At 43.9% G+C, this 19,615-nt stretch overlaps 1 protein-coding gene across 2 annotated transcripts in view; it reads right to left on the bottom strand.

Annotated features, from left to right (window-relative positions):
* Window positions 1-19,615, bottom strand: part of PPP2R2A (protein phosphatase 2 regulatory subunit Balpha) — a 60,799-nt gene that overhangs the window by 10,782 nt on the left and 30,402 nt on the right. The window contains exons 3-5 of one of the 2 annotated variants that reach the window (XM_033171854.1): window positions 6,860-6,957; window positions 1,259-1,424; window positions 349-461 (exon numbers count right to left, since the gene is read on the bottom strand). In XM_033171854.1, coding sequence (XP_033027745.1) covers window positions 349-461; window positions 1,259-1,424; window positions 6,860-6,957 — 377 coding nt within the window. The remainder of the gene's footprint in view (window positions 1-348; window positions 462-1,258; window positions 1,425-6,859; window positions 6,958-19,615) is intronic. The other variant, XM_033171855.1, reaches the window with a different exon arrangement.

Below are 19,615 nucleotides of genomic sequence, written 5' to 3'. Positions count from 1 at the left end.
TTTGGAAATGAATGGCTCTTTCTCACTTACTCTAACAGGGAAGTGCACCACCAAATGCTATCAGCATGAGAGGCAGAAAGCCAACATCTCTTGGCATGGGAGGATCAGGGCTCACAGGAGTGGTGGTTGTTGTTTTGATCTGCTCAACATGGCACTGGGCCTCGGAGATGGAGAAATAGCTGTAGTGATTATCTGTTGATTTGGACATCATGCCAAACCACAGTTAGCCAGCATCTGATCTGAAGCCTGTTTTCAAACCGTGAGCCACTGTGGGGAAATCAAGACTATGCACATTGCACCCTTGACATTAACTGCTTGCCACACGTGACAAATGAAAGTGCTACTCACCCGTAATGTTGTGACTGTAGTAGGGTCCCTATACCGCCCATCTTCTTCTTTCAAGTTATAGCCCTCTGGTCTTTTATCCCGTTCACTGATTTTCCATAGTTTTATTGTTTTATCTGAAACACATTACAGTGGTCACAGTGAGCACTGTTAAGAGTACCAAAACCACCACCAATAAAACTTACTGGTTGCACAAGGGAAGACGATTCCAGCTAGTTAAAACTTGTTCATGGTTTTTATTTTTAAATAAACCTTTCTTGTTTGATCAACTCCTGCCTGAGAGTTTTAGTCACTGAGTTTTCCCTCACACAAGACCCCAAGAAGATAGTTGGTGGTAAATGGAAGACAGTCATGTAAATAGTGTACTGGTGTGTGTGCGTGCACAATATTTATCTGGGGACAGTTAGCAGGGTGAGTCTAGGCTTTATTAATTGGTGGCTAGTGGTGGGTCCACTACACCTGATTTTAAAGGCAGCAGCCAAGAAGGAACACCAAAAAAGGCCTAAATCAAAATGCTTGGATGCAGAGAGCTGGCAAGGCCCCAACCCCAGCTCTGATTTTGCCAATTTCCACTCAGCCGCAACCCTTCACATCATTCTTGAGGGTCCCCAAGCATGGGGTCAATGAAGTGTAGCCAGAAAAGGGCAAGAAAGTCCTGTTACACATGTGGAACTTGACACAGGCTGCCCTAGATTCAAGCTAACGTAGAGGACCCACAACATTAGCTGGGGATATGAAGATAACAAGAGTCTTGAAGAATCAGGTAGTCTAAAAAGAATTGGGGAGGGTACACTTTTCACTCTTTCCATCAACTGCAGCACACACCTAAATTAAGAGAATGAAGAAAAAGGAAGGCTGCACAAATAGGTCTATAGGAAGACCTGTCATAAATCAAACACTGAATGAGCCTTACCATTTGTAGACAATAAAAACTGAGCAGCATTTTTCTGGGGTAACCACCTAATTTTGTTGATCTTTTCTTCAATTTCTAAACTTTTCAAGTAGTCAAACTCTGGTTCATGGCTTTGAAAGGTACTGTAAACATTGTATTCTCCTCTGGTGTGAGATTGTGTTTTGTTCTGAAAGGGGAAGGGGAGCAGGGGGAGAGGGGAGAGAAATTGCATGGAATTCAGTGAATAACCAGTGTAGTTACTGTAGGCCACATACAGACTACAATTAGTGGGATATAAAGAAATTAGAGCCACCTCACGGACATGAATTATTTCTGAGGCTGTCATTTAAGCAACAAACTCTTAAATGACCAATTATATGAGCTTAATGATCAATTTTCATTCAAGAACACAAACATTCTGAAGCAATGAAAAAGCATTCTATAGATCAAGGAAAGTGAATCTGTGGTCCTCCATCCCTGCCTGATTTCAAATGTGTAATAAACAGCTGTAGGACACCTCAGTGATGACTCACAGATGCTCTTCCCTCCAAACTGCTATCTAAAGCTAAACATCTTAGCACTTGTTTAGCCAATACCTGCAATTCCAAGAGGGTGATGAACCACACTCAAGGGTGTGAGGATGCCAATGCCATTTAAAAAATCCCAGGCACCTTCTCAAGCAGGAGGCTGGTTTGAAGCCAAATTCCAGCCCAAGGTAATTAACATTGCACTGGCATGAATCCTGCTTTATTAGCAATTACAGGGCAGTATTCATTTCCTGCCTCCTAAGCTGCTCCACGATGCTTTGCACGGTTGCATTGCCACCTCATTCCATCCCAGGCATGACGACAGTTTGGTGGTGAACAGAATTTCATGTCAGTCGAATTCTACAAAGAGATCCTGTTTCAACCGATACTGCTCTGCAGATAGCGACAGGGAATCCCCTGTTCTGATGGGTGGTGCTTGGCTGATACACAGGAAGCTGCCTTATATGAGGTCAGACAAATTGTCTTTCTAGTCCAGTGCTATTATTGGACACCTTAAGGATCACCTTTTCCCATAACAACCTGCTCAGGAATAAAGTTCTTCTACAGAGACCCTTCTCAGGGTGCTGCCAACAACGGAGGTCAAGCAGATAGCAGCGAGCCCTCCTGTGGCGAAGTGGGTCCGTGTGCCTGGCTGATAACCAGAAGTTTGGTGGTTTGAGCCCACCCAGGGATGGCTGTGGGGAGAATTCCTGCATTGCAGGGGGGACTAGATGACTCTTGGGGTCCCTTCCAACTCTGACATTCTATGATTCTAAGAGTACTATGGAAATCCCTCCCTAGGAAAGCTCACCCAGCACCCACTTTGTTATCATATAGGTGGCAGGCCAATACATTTTTTATTCTCACAGGCATATTAATAAATTGTAAAGAATGAAGCAAGCGGCATTTTAAATACCAGGCCAGTGTTATTTTATCTCACCCTGTAGTTAAGACTGTTTCAAACTGATTGCTGATTGTATGACATTGTTTTAAACAGCAGACAAACATAATCTGGACAGGATCCATGCAAAAATGAATGGACAGGATTTCATTGTGACATTCAGTTGGACAGGTAAGCAATACTGACTACAGGCGAGTCCCACCTTCCAATCAACAGATGATGAACTGCTCTGGGATTTTAGGAAGATTTTATGAAAACAGACATTTCTTCAATAAATATTCTGATCTGTAGCAGCTCTTCAGAGCTTTGATAGAACTCTTTCTCATCACCTGCTAGCTTCAACTAACCGGAAATGCCAGAGACTGAACCTAGAACAAGCATAATCTCACCACTGAACTTATGTCCTGCTCCCACGGTCTCGCTCATGAAGCGCATAATGAACAGGACAACCCACCACAATCACGCAGGTGTGGAACAATGTACCCTACTGTTGCACAGGGAGCATTTCATCAACACAGGTGGAAAGGGAGTGACTCCTGCATGAACAGAGACCACTGTCTGCTCCCAGTGAGGGTTGTGGCATGAATTCTGGAACGGACATTTCTTCTGAAGAAACATACACGTTTCCAGAAGCTCGATAAGCTGTTTAAACAGAGATAGAGAAACATTTGGCCCTCCAGCTGCGGTTGGGCTGCATCTCCCATTAGCCCCAGACAGCATAACTAGTGTTCAAGAATGATAAGAGTTGTAGCCCAGTAGAAGCTGGAGGGCCACAAGTTACCCACCCCTGTCTCAAAATACCTTTTCTGATTCCCCTAAGAAATAGATTTTATATATTAGATTCATTTCAATTTCATTTATCTCAACCATAAACCACCACAATGCAGTAAGGACAGTTTAATAATGAGAACAGATCAAACCAGCAGATAACACCAACCATAAAATACCATTTATCCAATATATGCAGTTCTGATTATATTTTGCCAAGCCAAGAATTGACTGCCATCTGTATTATATTCTTGCTAACTTCTCTGCAATATATGTTATTTAAAGCATTAGCCTCCTGAGTTCCTTAAGGAGGTTATAATCTTAGTTGATTTTAAAACACCATACCACAAAACTAATGTTTCCTATTTCCATAATTTCCCTTCCCAAATTTGGAACCTAGTAAATGACACCGGTTTTAATGTTCTAATTTTAATGTACTAAAAATATCAGCTTTAAAAAGCCTGCTAGCCACCTTTTGTTCGCTGTCTCGGTTGTCCAGTTGAACCAGAAAGGCAAGATATAAATGTAATAAATAAATAGATATCATTGTCCCCACTAGATGGCACTAAGAGATCAAAGTAACTCGGTAAGGAAAAACCTTTACCAAAAAGAAAGAGTACAGAAAGAGAGTGATTGTGTGAGAAGAGAAAAATGCAAAGGCTAGAGGAGTTGCAAAAATGACTTATAAACCATAAGAATCTCCAAGCACTTTTTATGTAAAAACTGCCCAGTATACGTACCTAGGCAAGATATCCTAGGCAATCAGAGGAACGTAGGACTCCCTGTCTGAACCAGGCCAGTGGCCCATCTAGTCGAGTGCCCTGTGTTCACAGTGGCCAACCAGATGCCTGTGGGAAGCACACAAGCAGGACATGAGCGCAACAGCACCCTGCCCACCTGAAACTCCCAGCACCTGGTACTCAGAGACACATTGCCTCTGACAGTGGAGGTAGAGCCACTGATATAGCCTTTGGCTCCATGAATTTGTCTCATCTCCTTTTAAAGCCACCCAAAGGGGGGGGGGAGGGAGCTCACTGCCTTTTGTGGAAGCCAATTCCATAGTTTAACAATGTGCTGAGTGAAGGAGCACTTTCTTTTGTGTGCTCTGAATCCTCCAACAGGAGTTCTAGTTACAAGAAAGGGAGAAAAACCTCTCTCTATCTACTTGATCACACCCTGTATAATTTTATGCATTTCTATCATGCCAACTCTTATTTTGTCTTTTTTCTTAACTGAAAAAGGCCCAAAGTGATGGCTCTCCTGTCTTTTTAGGCCACAAATGAGAGACTCTTAATTTCAGGGTCGTGGGTTCAAGTCCCACATTAGGCAAAAAGGTTCCTGCATTGAAGGGTGGGACTAGATGTCCCTTGCAGTCCCTTCCAACTCTGTATTTGTATGGTTCTATGAAATGTATAAAACAGATGTGCAGTACTTTCTAAGCATCATGGTTGTCTGATGGAGCACAAACTGGTTGAGTGGTCTCAAAGCCATTTCAATGAAAACAGACAAAACACTTGCTATTCATATGACATGGTATTTCCAGTGCTCATAAATGTTCAGTGCCTGTTCAAAGGCACAATATCAATATTTACTGCAAGAGAAAATCTATGTAGGGCAATCTATTCCAGGCACAAATGTAGGCTATTTGAGAAGGATTTTAATAGGACAAAAGAAGAATGCTATTTGAAACTCAATGACTGTAGGAAAAGCATTGCTTCAGTAAGTTACATACAATGGATTGGATTTAAAAAAAAACATGAGGAGAAGGAAAAGATGCATTAGTGCTACTCCCTCGACTCCTGAGCAAGAACAATCAGAAGAATTATTGGACGACTATGAAGCACCTATGAAGATGCTTAAACCTAGTTAGACTACTGGCTCATCTAGGCTGTATAGGTGCCAGGCGAAGGCAACACTTACAACCTCTCACCTACACTGGCTGGCTACAACTCTCCAGGTATCAGGCAGAAAGATAAATTTCCTAATCTTGCTAATAGATAGATAGGGGGCAATGGCTTCCTAGAATCTCCTGCATGAAAAGCTTATGTTCCACCAAAAGGCATTGCCTACTTGCTGATTTTAAATTTGTTTTTCAAAATATATTCAACATCTATGGATAAATCTTATACCAACAGATTGATTTACTTTCCCAATAATTAATAAATGGCCAGCTGTTTTCAATAAATTGGTTACGTCATCAATCTTCTGTAGGTTTTATACAACAGTGATTTGGAATACACGAGCACAGGAATACATCATTCTAGATAATGGTCGGCGTTATCTGTTCTGTAATACTCGGCATATAAGATAGTAAAGGAACCACTTCTCAGTATTATTATTTTTAGAACAGTTTGGTGGGGAACAAACAACAGCTCAAAGAAACTGAACATGTAGTTTTGTAATTAAGCTTGTTGCTCTTACAACCCTATAGATACGCACATGGGAATAAGTTCTAGTGAATCAAATAGGACTTACTTCTGCAGAAAGTCACACAGGTGTGCACATTTTTTAATTGCATTCCTAATCTTTAACGAGTATTTCCTTCCTTTAACCAGTCATGGCCACCATAAATTATAAATTTCCTATGTAACATGTCCACACTGGGTTACAACAGCAGAATATCATGCTGGTACTTTTTGGCACGGTTCTTGTTCTCAACTTATTCTCAGAGCACCATAAGCTGGCCATAATTTTCAGGTAAAAGACGCAATTCCCTCTTGAAATCTAAAGAGCAGGGTGGATGCAACCAGAGGGCTACATGTAGCCCTGGAGGCCTTTTTTGGCGGCCCTCGGGTAACCTTTTACCCCGCAGTCCTCACCACACAGCATAAGCCAGTGGTGTCCAAACTTTTTTCACAGAGGACCAGATTTGATTAAATGAAGGGCTGTGAGGGCCGTCTAAAGGGCCGACCAAAATTGTTAACCTTTTTGTAGGACTGAAGTTGTTGAGCTTTTTATGATTTTACCCCAGGAAAGGAACTGCCAGAGAGGCAGGATTAAACTGACCGGCAGGCCGGATTAGGCCCCCGAAACAGACTTTGGACATGCCTGGCATAAGTGAAGCACTGGGGTTTAGGAAGGAGGCATGAGGGCTCTCTGACAGGGTCCTAGAGTCCTCCTGCCTCCTTCCCAAAGCCTAGTTAGCTTTGAGAAGGAGGTGGGCGGGCTCTAGAACCCTGCCAGAGCCTTGTGCCTCCCTCCCAAAGCCCAGTGCCTCATTTAGCTGGTTTTGGGAAGGCTGCATGAGGGCTTGGGGGGTGTCAAATTTTGGCCTCACTCTCCACCCCATGTGATGAGGCACTGTGTGGCCCATGGGTTTCGTAGTGAAGTATTCTTGCAGCCCACTTGATATGAAAAGTTGGACTGCCTTGCTCTAGAGGGAATTGGGTTGTGGGTATGAACAGACCACACTGACACAGAACTCACCTCCTGCTCTTGTTGAAAGATAACAACTCTACCGCCTTTGTCTCCTGTTGCTAGCAATTCTCCAGAATGATTAAACTCTACTGTAGAAATTATATCTGCTGTATAATAAAGAGAGAGAAATGTATGTTAATATATTTCCTGCGTACATTTTCATGAAATACATTTACACAGCCATCAGAAAAAACTTGCACTATAATGAGGCAAACTTCCTCCTGTGATCAGAACTGGGGAGATTCAGATTCAAGTTCCTTCTTATCCACAAAGCTCACCTTGGCACAACCTATTTCACAGGTTTGTTGTGAGAATATAAGGCAAGAAGCAGCAGCATGTGTGTTGCCCTGATCTCTTTGGAAGAATAAACAAGCAGTTCTAAATTGTCAGCTGCACCAACCTTGCAAGGTAGTCGCGAGGATAAAATTGGGAAGGCAGGGAGAAAAGATGGGATGCGCATTAATTTGAAATACAAAAGGACACTTGACAACTGCTACACCATGACCCAAAAAAGGGGGTCTCAAGGAACTTGCCTAAAGGCACCATTATTTAGCAAGCTCACATTTCATTCACTCATTTAGTTAGCACTTTTGTGTCAAAGGCAAAACAGGCACAAGTAAATAGCCACCACATAAGCTGACTTCAAGCATTTCTCCTCATGTGACAGAACTACGGTCTAAGGGTGAAACTGGGCCCACCACTGCATCTCCTGCGGTCTGTGTGCTGGAGAAATGTCTGCAATAGGGGTACTTTTTTAATGCAATACAAGAATGTTCTTTTTTTTTGGGTGTGTGTGCTCAGGATAGGGGACACAATGGCAGAGTCCAGCCCTCCCACTCGCTCAGTTGTTGACTGGGCAAAGGGGAAGTGGCAGTTCCTTCCCAGCAGCAAGCTACCCATTTGGAAGGAGCGGCCCACTGAAAAACCTTTGCACCGGCATGAAGAGCCACTCCACAGGGTTGTTGAGAGGATAAAATGGGGAGAGGGAGAGCTGTGCATGGCACACAGCTGTCAACTTTTCCCTTTTTTGCGGGAAATTCCCTTATTAAAGCATTGGGAAACAGCAGGGAGGGCTGACAGCTATGGCATGGCACCTTGAGCTCCTTGGAGGAAAGGCGGGATATAATGGTACATGCTCAAAGGAGCCTTGCTTGTTTCAGGATCTTTCTGCACCAATGCAGATTCATCTGTGCAGAAAGGGGCCTTTGCTCATTTCAAGATCTCATCACATTCAGTAATATAGCAATGGCAGGGTTGAGGAGGCGGCAGTCTGTCGCTCACCTTAACCTCCCCCTCCTGCAGCCTTAACTTCCAATGATGACCACAGCCAACTGCAGTGGCATGATAGTGTTCACAAGGCAGCCACCACCACAATGTAGGAAGTGGTCCACTGGTTCAGCCAGTTCAATACTATCTGCACTGACCGGCAGCAGCGCTCCAGGGTTTCAAACTAGGCTCTCTCCCAGCCCTACCTGGAGATGGCGGGCAGGGAGAGATGAAGCAGGGACCTACCATGTGCAAAGGCAGATGCTCCAAAAGTGAACTTTCCCTCCAAGTACTGCTATTCCACCTGTAAACTCCAAACTGGGGAGAGAAGCAGAAGTGGTCCCCTCACTCGCTCCCCCACATGCACACAGACACACACCGTGCTGAGGCTTTTGTCTGGGAGCATGGCTACTGGCATTCTGTGGGTGCGTGAGGTTTAGTCACCCACTTCCAAGGGAGAAGGAAATGAAAGACTGAGATGGACAGAGACAAAGGAAGAAGCTGAGGAGCCCCTAGCAACTGCTCAAGCACCCCTGAAGGGTACCCACCTCACACATGGGAACCATGGGAACCTTGTGGCACAAGGCAGGTTGCCAAGAACAAAACAAGACTGTTGTATTAGGTCTCCCCACCACCACACACTGCCTCGGCCTCAATGGTCCTGCAATATGAGGCCAGGGGGAGGAGCAGCAGAGAGGAAGATAAGAATGCATTACGTTGCTTGTTGCTAAGAGCTGGCAGTTGGCCTTCGCTAGCATTACCAATCTGCCCTTTTCTTGCAAACAGCCAAACAAAACGATTTTGCGATCTTGTAGCAGTGCAATGATTTGAAAGCTCAAAGCCAAGAGAGTAAAGCTGAGCTGAAAAATATATACAATATGTGGCATGTGTGTGTTTGCAAGTGTATGCACCAGGGCCGGATTTAGGTTTGAGGAGGCCCTAAGCTACTGAAGGTAATGGGGTCCTTTATATGTCCAGCTGTCCTTTGTCAACAACAAATTGTCGCTGTTTTTTGTGTTGAATATATGCTATACAGCGGTACCTCCAGTTACGAACTTAATTCGTTCTGGAGGTCCGTTCTTATCCTAAAACCGTTCTTAACATGAGGCACACTTTCGCTAATGGGGCCTCCAGCGCACGACTTCCGCTCACATCCCGGGGCAAAGTTCGCTTCACACCCCGGGGCAAAGACCTACTTCTGGGTTAGCGGAGCTTGTTACCCGAAGAGTTCGCAAGGAGGACCGTACGTAACCAGAGGTATTACTGTATGGTAATTTATGGACCTAATAGGTATCTAAAGCCATTTGCACATAACAGTTCAAAGTAACTGTTGAACTGAAATACAATTAAGATTAAGTATATTAATAGTGAAATACAATTAAGAAGAAGTATATTGGGGGGGGAGAGAGAGTGGGGCCCCTAAACTATAGCTTGTTTAGCTTATATATGTAAATCCAGCACTGGTATGCACAGATGAATGAGATAAACAGGTTTGCCAGGTCTAGAGGTATGCTCTGAGGTTTTAATGACCTCAGCATTACTATTCTTGGTATCTCCAAAGAGTGCAGAGACAGGCTCAAAAGAGCCAGGCTGTTTTTCCACTTGGCTTGAAATCTTCTTCAGTTCCTTCTGCACCCCCAGCCACACACTGTCTAGTAAACTCACATGCTGCCTTCTGTTCCCACCAAAGCCCACATCCTACTCCCACCAGGGCCCTTCTCCATTACACAAAGTTTCCTGATCTGTCAGGCAAAAGCCCCTCAGAAGACCTGGAAGTCCTGGTGACACAGGCTTATTTTCAAAGAACTCCAAACATTCCCGAGGGACTGGAAATAATTCCTTATTGGTCTCCTTGGCAGAGCCCATGTAGAAAACCACTTTTATACTCCAAAACTCTCAACCTCTGATATAAAAAGTCAAAAGCTAAGTTTTAACCTGAAAATACACTCTTCTGTGTCCTGTGAACTGCTGAGCCTGTAATAATGAAACTGTTGACTACACTTTTAATATCATCTCAGCTTACCATTTAAACTATTTTATATTTTCCAATTTATTTGCAGAAGGATCTCTCTGAGCTCTTAATTATCTGAGACTGCTACTTGGCTCCAGTTCATGTTTCTGTATTTGTTTTCAAGGGTCCTTTGCAAACAGTGACCCGGTTCAGAAATCATGCCAGCATATAAATAAGGAATCTTAACTGTGCCTTTGGTATGAAATTGTATGTTTGTGATCCAAACGGCAACCCAAAAGCAGAAATTGTGGCTGGAAGCAAGTTGCCAAATACGGTGTGTGCTAACTATGGTTTGGAATGATGTCTGAATTGACAACCCATATTTTGGCATATGAACACACAGAGTCTGGAGTGCTCAGCAGACAGAAAATGAGACCAGACAAGCACCTTTGAACCATGGCATGCCTGTATGCTCAGAGACTAAAATCTATATACATAAAAATGTTCAAGATTGGTGCGCAGATGTGAAGGCCTTGCTCCGTAACCGCTTGACCAGTTGCCTTCAGATTTGGACACAACATTCCTTGGCCACATGGGAAGGTTCTTAGGTACCTAGATTGCAAAAATATAACACCTTTCCTAAGTAAATCTGTGAATTTCTGCAAAAAAACCAGCGCCCTCCAGTGGACGTCAAAGGAACACACGCTTTACAACAACAGACTTCAGAAGAGGGTGGGAGGGGGAGCAGAACTTGAGGTCACCTCAACCAATAGGCTGTTGGCGGGGGAGGGGCTGAATCAACCTTTAGTTACCACTGCCATAACAACTGCTTGCCTCAGGCTCGGCCAATTCCCATTTTAAAACAGTGAGCAACAGACATGAGAGTGCAGAGATGACGGAACAAGTCACAGCACAGGAGTTCAACAGAACAACCTGTGGAGAGGCAGGCGAAACTGGGGGGGAAACCGGAGAGAAGGGAGGTTGGAGATCAACAGTTTTGGAGTGACCACGGAGAGTGCGGGGGAGGGGAACAAATCACGCTGCGTGAGTGGGAGGAAGATGAAAATGGGGGGGGGCAAGAGGAGGCACGCAGAAGTTCATCAGGATAAGCTGTGGGAAACCAGGTGAAAACGGGGGGGGGGGCAGGGAAGACTGAAATGGGGCACACGGAAATTCATGGGGATAAGCTGTGGGAAACCAGGTGAGAACCGGGAGGGGGGGGGGGGAGAGCAACAGCAAGGAGTAGCCGGGCCAGCTAGTCATGGTTTAAATTCTAAAGTCAAATTAGAACAAGTCGTTGTCTAAGCTGAGGCAACATGCTTACACATTTACACCAGGCAGCTCCTTGATTTGAGGATATCCTTCATTTGAAGCATCAAGCACTTATCTTTGTTTTAAGTAGTTAAAAAGGTAAAGGACCCCTGGACACTAAAGTCCACTAAACTGCACTATGGGGGTGTGTCACTCATCTCGCTTTCAGGCAGAGGAAGTTGGCGTTTGTCCATAGACAGCTTTCCGGGTCATGTGGCCAGCAAGACTAAACTGCTTCTGGTGCAATGGAACACTGTGACGGAAGACAGATCGCATGGAAACACCGTTCATCTTCCTGCCGCAGCAGTACCTATTTATCTACTTGCACTGGTATGCTTTCGAATGCTAGGTTGGCAGAAGCTGGGACAGAGCAATGGGAGCTCACCCCGTTATGTGGATTCGAACTGCTGACCCAACAGCAAGCCCAAGAGGCTCAGTGGTTAAGATCACAGGGCCACCTGCGTCCCTGGTTTGAAGTACTGCAAAGCCTGCCTCATTAGTGTGGATCATTGGCTTTAAAAAGGGATTGGGCAAATTCAATGGAGGATAGGACTATCAATGGCTACTAATCATGATGGCTGTGTATTACCTCCAAAGTCAAAGGCAGCATGGCTCTGAATAACAGCTGCTGGGGAATAACAGCAGGAGAGGCTATTGCCCTCATGTCTTGCTTGTGGACTTTCCATGGGCATCTAGTTTGTCACTGTGGGAGACAAGATGCTGGATGGATCTTTGGTCTTGTTCGGTATGGCACTACTTAACTGCTAAGACAGTGATGCAACTGTGCATGCTTTTACAATCCTGCCTGGAAATGCTGCTGCACTACTACTGGCAGGGCAACCAAGAACAGTAAAATTGTCTGCATTGGAAGAACTGAGCCAACCTTGCAAGGGGGAGGGGAGGGGGAAAGAAAGAGAGAAAGGAGGACTGCCAATGTGCCTCCAACAGTACACAGCTCAAAATTGGCTTCGGAAACTGATGCAGGACGGCACAATGCTGTAACGCCAATGTATTGACAGAAAAAAATGCTCTGAAAAGAGCTAAATCACCTAATTAATCAAAATGTGTACTTTGTGCAGGCAGTTAAGATGAGTCAGTAAAACCAGTGAGTGCCTATTTTATACAGCATCTTGAAGGGAAAGTTTGGGGGGGGGGGAGGGGGAACTACCAACAGAATATCAAAACATTATTATGAACTCACCAAGAAATAAGACCCAGGAACCTCTCAAGTGAACCTGGAGGACAACGCCCCGAGGGTTGTTGGCTTAAAACTTTTCCGGTATTGCTCATTAACATATTGCAGGAGCTTCTCATGGTTTTCTCCGGCTGCCTATTGTTCAGTACTGATTTTGTCATTCATGGGGTGCGGAACCTTCTCTTAAAGGCTTCACTTTAAGCAATAAATCAATCGGGGTCTTGTTGTCAATGGTCCCTTCGGGCATCACCTTGCAGCACTGGGATTTGTGCTGGCTTACAAGCAGGTGCAATTCCCAAATCCATCTGTAAAAATCAGCATTCCCTCACATTTGCATCCCCGTGTTCCCAAGTTAAACCCAACATGCATAACTCTGATTGGTCCACTACACAATTTCTCTTCCTGATGTAGGTGAAACTGTCAGGGTTTTTCCCTAAAATGAATTGGACCTATTTTTAAAAAGAAAATGTACTGCAGTGCTACAACTGAAAGTTAACATACCAGTAGATCTTAGCTTTTCAATTAAAATTAATCCAAAAGGCAACTTGCTTTTCCTTTGTGGACAAGCCTTCAACGTACTTTATCTCAAAAGGGGTGGGGGAACATGAAGTTGCAAGGCTAAACAGAATGATGCTCTGCTAGTAACTACAACACACAGTACCAAACTATTCTGCACATAATAAATAAGCCACTAGAGCAGTAACTAGGCAAGCATTTGGAAGCAAAGAAACTCACCGTTAAAAATAGTGCATTCCCATACCTTGGTCAAAGAAACAAGCAGACATCAAGGCACTGGTGTTGAGCTGGATGGATTTAATTGTGTTTGAGAACTGACAAGGGAAGCATTTCATCTTCCGCAGCACACCAATTTGCTTGTGTATTTTCATCTGTGTTAACACCCTTGCTGCCAAACAAAATGAATGCGACTCTTTTCTTTGAAATGGTAACTGGTATCTCAGTGATAATTACGGGGGGGAGGTTATTTTCGTCCTTCAGTGCTGCAACGGGCAACAGAGTATCCCGAGAACGTGCCACTTCCTGGAGTCTCCTCCCCTCTGTGCATGCTATTTTTTGCTACAGTCTCTAGGTGGGGGCCTTGCAACTGCACAGGGCTGCTCACACCACTGCCCAGGAACCTGCAAAGCGATCCCTACCACAAGCATGACATAAAGGCAAAGGAGGAACGGCAGAGAAGCCACAGCACTCAAATATGCACAGCATCTGATATACTGTGGAGCATGCTCTTCCTTGTGCTCAAAATCCAACACAAACAAAATAAATCACTGAGAGAGTGACAACAGCCACCTCACACTGCACGCCAGCTGATATACCTTGAAAGCTAAGGTCAAATCAATGAAGACAACCTGCTGACAGATCCACCAGAAGTCACACCAGTAAAGCACACGATCCATCTTCCCTTTACATAAGCCTACATTTTTTTCTTAACAGCAGGTGACTCAGGACTCCAAGACAGCCTTGAATAGAACCAGCAATTGGGGGATGCTCCTGAGCCCTGAATCTGTCCTTCATGACCCCATGGTTTCCCACCCCACTCTGCCCATCAGTTGTGCCTCATTATATTTCCTCTTGGCTTTTATCACTCCCTGCCAAAGTGGAGTGTACCGTAATCGGAAGCAGGTGGATGAAGCCATTCTATGGAAGTCTACATAATCAGAGTCAGGTCTTCTTGTGTAAAACTCTACTCCTAAGGAGCCATATGCCATAAATCTCACCTGCCCCAGTAAGACCTTTCTTATGGAAGTCACAGAAAATATAACACACATGTTTTAAGGCAGGAATGGGGAGACCTTTTTCAGTCCAAAGGCCACATTTTATTCCAGGCTACATTCTGAGCAGTGCTAGGAACCAGCCAGGTGCCAGATTCCTGAGATTCCTGCATTGCAGGGGGCTGGACTAGATGAACCTTTGGGTCCCTTCCAAATCTGCAATTCTATGATTGGGGGTGGCGGTGGGGGTGGGGAAGCAAGGTGTGGTTTAAGGAGACAGTCCCAAGCGCCAGATAGAGAACCAGAGCACTGTGTTTGGCCCCTAGAGCCTGAGATGCCCTCCTCCCCATTTCAAGGAATGAAGACCCAGCTTTAACAAATGTTTCAAGGCCCATGATATCTAAAGCAGTTCTAGGCAACATGGTGCTTGCCAGATATTGTGGACTGTAGCTTCCATCATCCCCAAACAGTGGCTGATGGGACTCGTAGTCGTAACAAATAGAACAAGGGTTCCTGATATGTGGTATATCAGGGGTCCCCCAATTATCAAAAATCCTGCCCACTAGCCGAAACACTGTGCCAGGTTTCTGAAGGCTTTTCACATGGAGGAGGGAGCATGCTTGTTTTCTCCTGCTCTGGAGGGAAGTACTTCAAAGGCTTCCAAGTTACAAAAAATGAGATTCCGACTAAACATTTGGAAAAACTTTCTGCCAGCAAGAGCTGTTTGACAGTGGAACAGACTCCCACGAGAAGGGGTGGACTCTCCTTCCTTGGAGGTTTTTAAACAGAGGTTGGATGGCCACCTGTCATGGATGGGGGTTGGACTGGGTGACACCTGGGTGCCTTCCAACTCTAAGATTCTGTGATTCTATGATTCCCCCACAGAGGAAGTTTTGCATGTGAAAATGGATCAAATTTGTTTTTCATTAGCTAATATAATGCACACCTTTCTAATTGTTTCAAGAGTCATTTGAACTTTCAAATATTTTTATCTTAATACTGTCCAACCAATTAAAGGTGCTATATATGTGCACTCTAAGACTGACCAAGTTGGGAAATTACGAACATCAGCAGGTCTCCAACGTTTAAGATGTCAACTGTTTCATCTATTTTGTAAATCGTTTTGAAGTTTTTTTTCTACAATTAAGCAGTAGTAAACAAATAAACAAATTGGGGCTTGATTTTGACCACATTCCTCCATGGAGCATTTAATGTATCCATACCACCAGAAGACTGAATTGGCATGGGGGAACACAAGGTTGATTTCAGGACACAATACTGAGGAGTGAAAACAAGACACCTTGCAATTGGTTGGGAATTGGAGCACAATCAACACAGCTATGAATGCAAGGTGCACAGCAGGTGAGGGTAACCTCCGGCCCTCGAGATGTTGCTGATCCAAAACTCCCATCATCCCTTTGCTTGCTGGGGCTGATGGGAGTTGTAGTTTAGCAGCATCTGAAGGGCCAAAGGTTCAGCACACCAGATGTACAGGGACAATGTGGTATAATAGTTGGGGGGGGGGGAGACGTAGAGAGAGGTGAAAAATGTTTCCAAAATTGGCTCAAATCAGACAAGTCACATAACTCGCTATACCTTACAAAATAAAACTAGGTGTAAGATGATCAAACATTTTGCATGTTTAAGAGTGCAGCAGTTCTGCATTTCAGTGAGGTCTGCATACAAGCAGCAGTTTGATGGACTTTGTTTTGGGACACCCACGTCTGCCTAAGTTTGATATGTTTGATTGCAAAATAAAATAAAAAATCCTTCCAGTAGCACCTTAGAGACCAACTAAGTTTGTTCTTGGTATGAGCTTTCGTGTGCATGCACACTTCTTCAGATATACTGTTTGATTGCAGACAGTGATGTATTTAGAACTATCTGCCTGGCAGCTAAATCCTTTATATAGAAACTCTTGTGCACTGAGAATTATTTCAAAATCCAGGCCAGTTCCTACACCTGTCCAAACTTCATAACTGCCAAATCATAAGCTGGTAAGTGGGACTCGCCTAGAAAGGGCAACTTGTAACACCTGACTTTCCATACACAGCATGTGAGAAACTGCCACTGATGCCTTTGCAGACATAGCTATTCTTGATACTGTAGTATATTTGGCAGGTACTGACATCTTCATCTAAATGTCACTCTTTAACAACGATCTTACTAACAATATGAAGACTGCTTCATTACAATTTTAAGGTGGACCCATGAAATACTAGTGTAAACAAAAGGTGTGCATAAATGCACAGTGTATTTGCAAGAGCATGTGCCACATGCATTTGTGCCAAGAAGCTGGAACTTCTTCCCCAACCCCTGGTTCCCATGACTGGCTCCTCTGGGTGAAAAGAGTAGAGACTTTAAAAGTTTTAAAAATCAAAATGATGAGGTGTTGAAATTTTTAAAAACCCTTAAAAAATAAAAAGTGATGATAATAGTGAGAAGGCAAGGGGGGGGAAATGAAAAATAAGAATAAAAGAATTTTAAAAGAACCTGTGAGCCAAGCTATTGTTATTTTGTTGTTTTTGTTCTTTTAAAAATCCTTTATTCTTTTTCATTTCCTCCCTTGCCTTCTCACTATTATTATAATCACTTTTTATATTTTATGCTTTTTTATTTCAACTCAACATTTTAATTTTAAAAACTTTTAAAGTCTCTACTCTTTCCACACCCCTTTTCCCCGCCCCTCTGAATAAATAAAATAATATAAACACACACATACACATATACAGGTGAAACTTGAAAAATTAGAATATAGTGGAAAAGTTCATTTATTTCAGTAATTCAACTTAAAAGGTGAAACTAATATATGAGATAGACTCATGACATGCAAAGCGAGATATGTCAAGCCTTTATTTGTTATAATTGTGATAGTTATGGCGTACAGCTGATGAGAACCCCAAATTAACAATCTCAGAAAATTAGAATATTGTGAAAAGGTGCAGTACTCAATCCATAACATCTGCAAAGGGTTCCTGAGCCTTTAAATGGTCTCTCAGTCTGGTTCAGTAGGAATCACAATCATGGGAAAGGCTGCTGACCTGACAGTTGTGCAGAAAACCATCTTTGAGACCCTCCACAAGGAGAGAAAGCCTCAAAAGGTAATTGCAGAAAAAGTTGGATGTTCCCAAAGTGCTGTATCAAAGCACATTAATGAAAAGTTATGAAGAAGGGGAAAGTGTGGAAGAAAAAGGTGCACAAGCAGCAGGGATGACTGCAGCATGGAGAGGATTGTCAGGAAAAGACCATTCAAATGTGTTGGGGACTTTCACAAGGAGTGGACTGAGGCTGGAGTTAGTGCATCCAGAGCCACCACACACAGACGGATCCTGGAGATGGGCTTCAGATGTCATATTCCTCTTGTCAAGCCACTCCTGAACAAGAAACAATGTCAGAAGCGTCTTACCTGGGCTAAAGAAAAAAAGAACTGGTCTGTTGCTCAGTGGTCCCAAGTCCTCTTTTCTGATGAGAGCAACTTTTGCATCTCATTTGGAAACCAAGGACCCAGAGTCTGGAGGAAGAATGGGGAGGCACACAATGCCAGATGCTTGAAGATCAGTGTGAAGTTTCCACAGTCTGTGTTGATTTGGGGAGCCATGTCATCTGCTGGTGTTAGTCCACTGTGCTTCATTAAGACCAGGGTCAACGCAGCCGTCTACCAGGAGATTTTGGAGCACTTCATGCCTCCTTCTGCAGACGAGCTTTATGGGGATGCTGACTTCATTTTCCAGCAGGACTTGGCACCCACCCACACTGCCAAAAGTACCAAAACCTGGTTCAATGCCCATGGGATTACTGTGCTTGATTGGCCAGCAAACTCGCCTGACTTGAACCCCATAGAGAATCTATGGGTCATTGCCAAGAGAAAGATGAGAGATATGAGACAGAGGAATGCAGACTTGCTGAAGGCCGCTATTGAAGCATCCTGGTCTTCCATAACACCTCAGCAGTGCCACAGGCTGATAGCATCCATGCCACGCCACACTGAGGCAGTAATTGATGCAAAAGGGGCCCAAACCAAGTACTGAGTACATATGCATGCTTCTACTTTTCAGAGGTCCAATATTGTTCTATTTGCAATCCTTGTTTTGTTGATTTCATTTAATATTCTAATTTTCTGAGACTGTGAATTTGGGGTTTTCATCAGCTGTACACCATAATCAACACAGTTATAACAAATAAAGGCTTGACATATCTCACTTTGCATGTCATGAGTCTATCTCAAACCGCAAAACAACATTAAACCTAGGTTACGTGGTGTGTTTATGAGTCTATCTCAGGCATCCCCAAACTTCGGCCATCCAGGTATTTTGGACTACAATTCCCATCATCCCTGACCACTGGTCCTCTTAGCTAGGGATCATGGGAGTTGTAGCCAAAACATCTGGAGGGCTGCAGTCTGGGGGTGCCTGGTCTTATATATTAATTTCACCTTTTAAGTTGAATTACTGAAATAAATGAACTTTTCCACGATATTCTAATTTTTCGAGTTTCACCTGCATGTGTGTGTATATATATATGTGTGTGTGTGTGTGTGTGTGTGTGTATTTCCCCATCCATTTTCAACAGTACTTTTTGTGTGTTTTTATCTCTTTGCTCTCATATTATACTTGAATCACCACCACAATTTTTGGTTTTTAATACAATCCTGCTAACCTTTAATTTTTAATTCTTAACTGTGAACTTCTAACCCCACACCTCACCCTTGACTCCAATCCATTTGTGTGCATATATATGTGTGTGTTCACATACAACCCATCCCTAGATTTAAGGGGTGTGAGGGGAGCAGAGAGTGTGGAATGCTCTGTTGCACAAGCAAAAATCCTTGCACTTGATGGAGCGTTTGCATACTGCTACTCTGGATACGAGTGGTGCTGTGGTCTAAACCACAGAGCCTAGGGCTTGCAGATCAGAAGGTTGGTGGTTCGAATCCCCACAATGGGGTGAGCTCCCATTGCTTGGTCCCTGCTCCTGCCAACCTAGCAGTTCGAAAGCACGTCAAAGTGCAGGTAGATAAATACGTACCACCCCGGCAGGAAGGTAAACGGCATTTCTGTGCGCTGCTCTGGTTCGCCAGAAGTGGCTTAGTCATGCTGACCACATAACCCGGAAGCTCTCTGTGGACAAAAACCAGCTCCCTCAGCCTGAAAAGTGAGATGAGCGCTGCAACCCCAGAGTCGTCCGCGATTAGACCTAATGGTCAGGGGTACCTTTACCTTTACCCTGGATATGATCCTTGCTTCTAGAAGTATAACAACATTTGGAAAACATAGAGCAGAATTTGGCAACCTTTCTGCCATGGGCATAGCCAAGGG

The sequence above is a fragment of the Lacerta agilis genome, chromosome 15 (assembly GCF_009819535.1).
Source record: "Lacerta agilis isolate rLacAgi1 chromosome 15, rLacAgi1.pri, whole genome shotgun sequence".
NCBI classification, from domain to species: domain Eukaryota; kingdom Metazoa; phylum Chordata; class Lepidosauria; order Squamata; family Lacertidae; genus Lacerta; species Lacerta agilis.
This window is presented reverse-complemented; position numbering and strand designations above follow the sequence as displayed.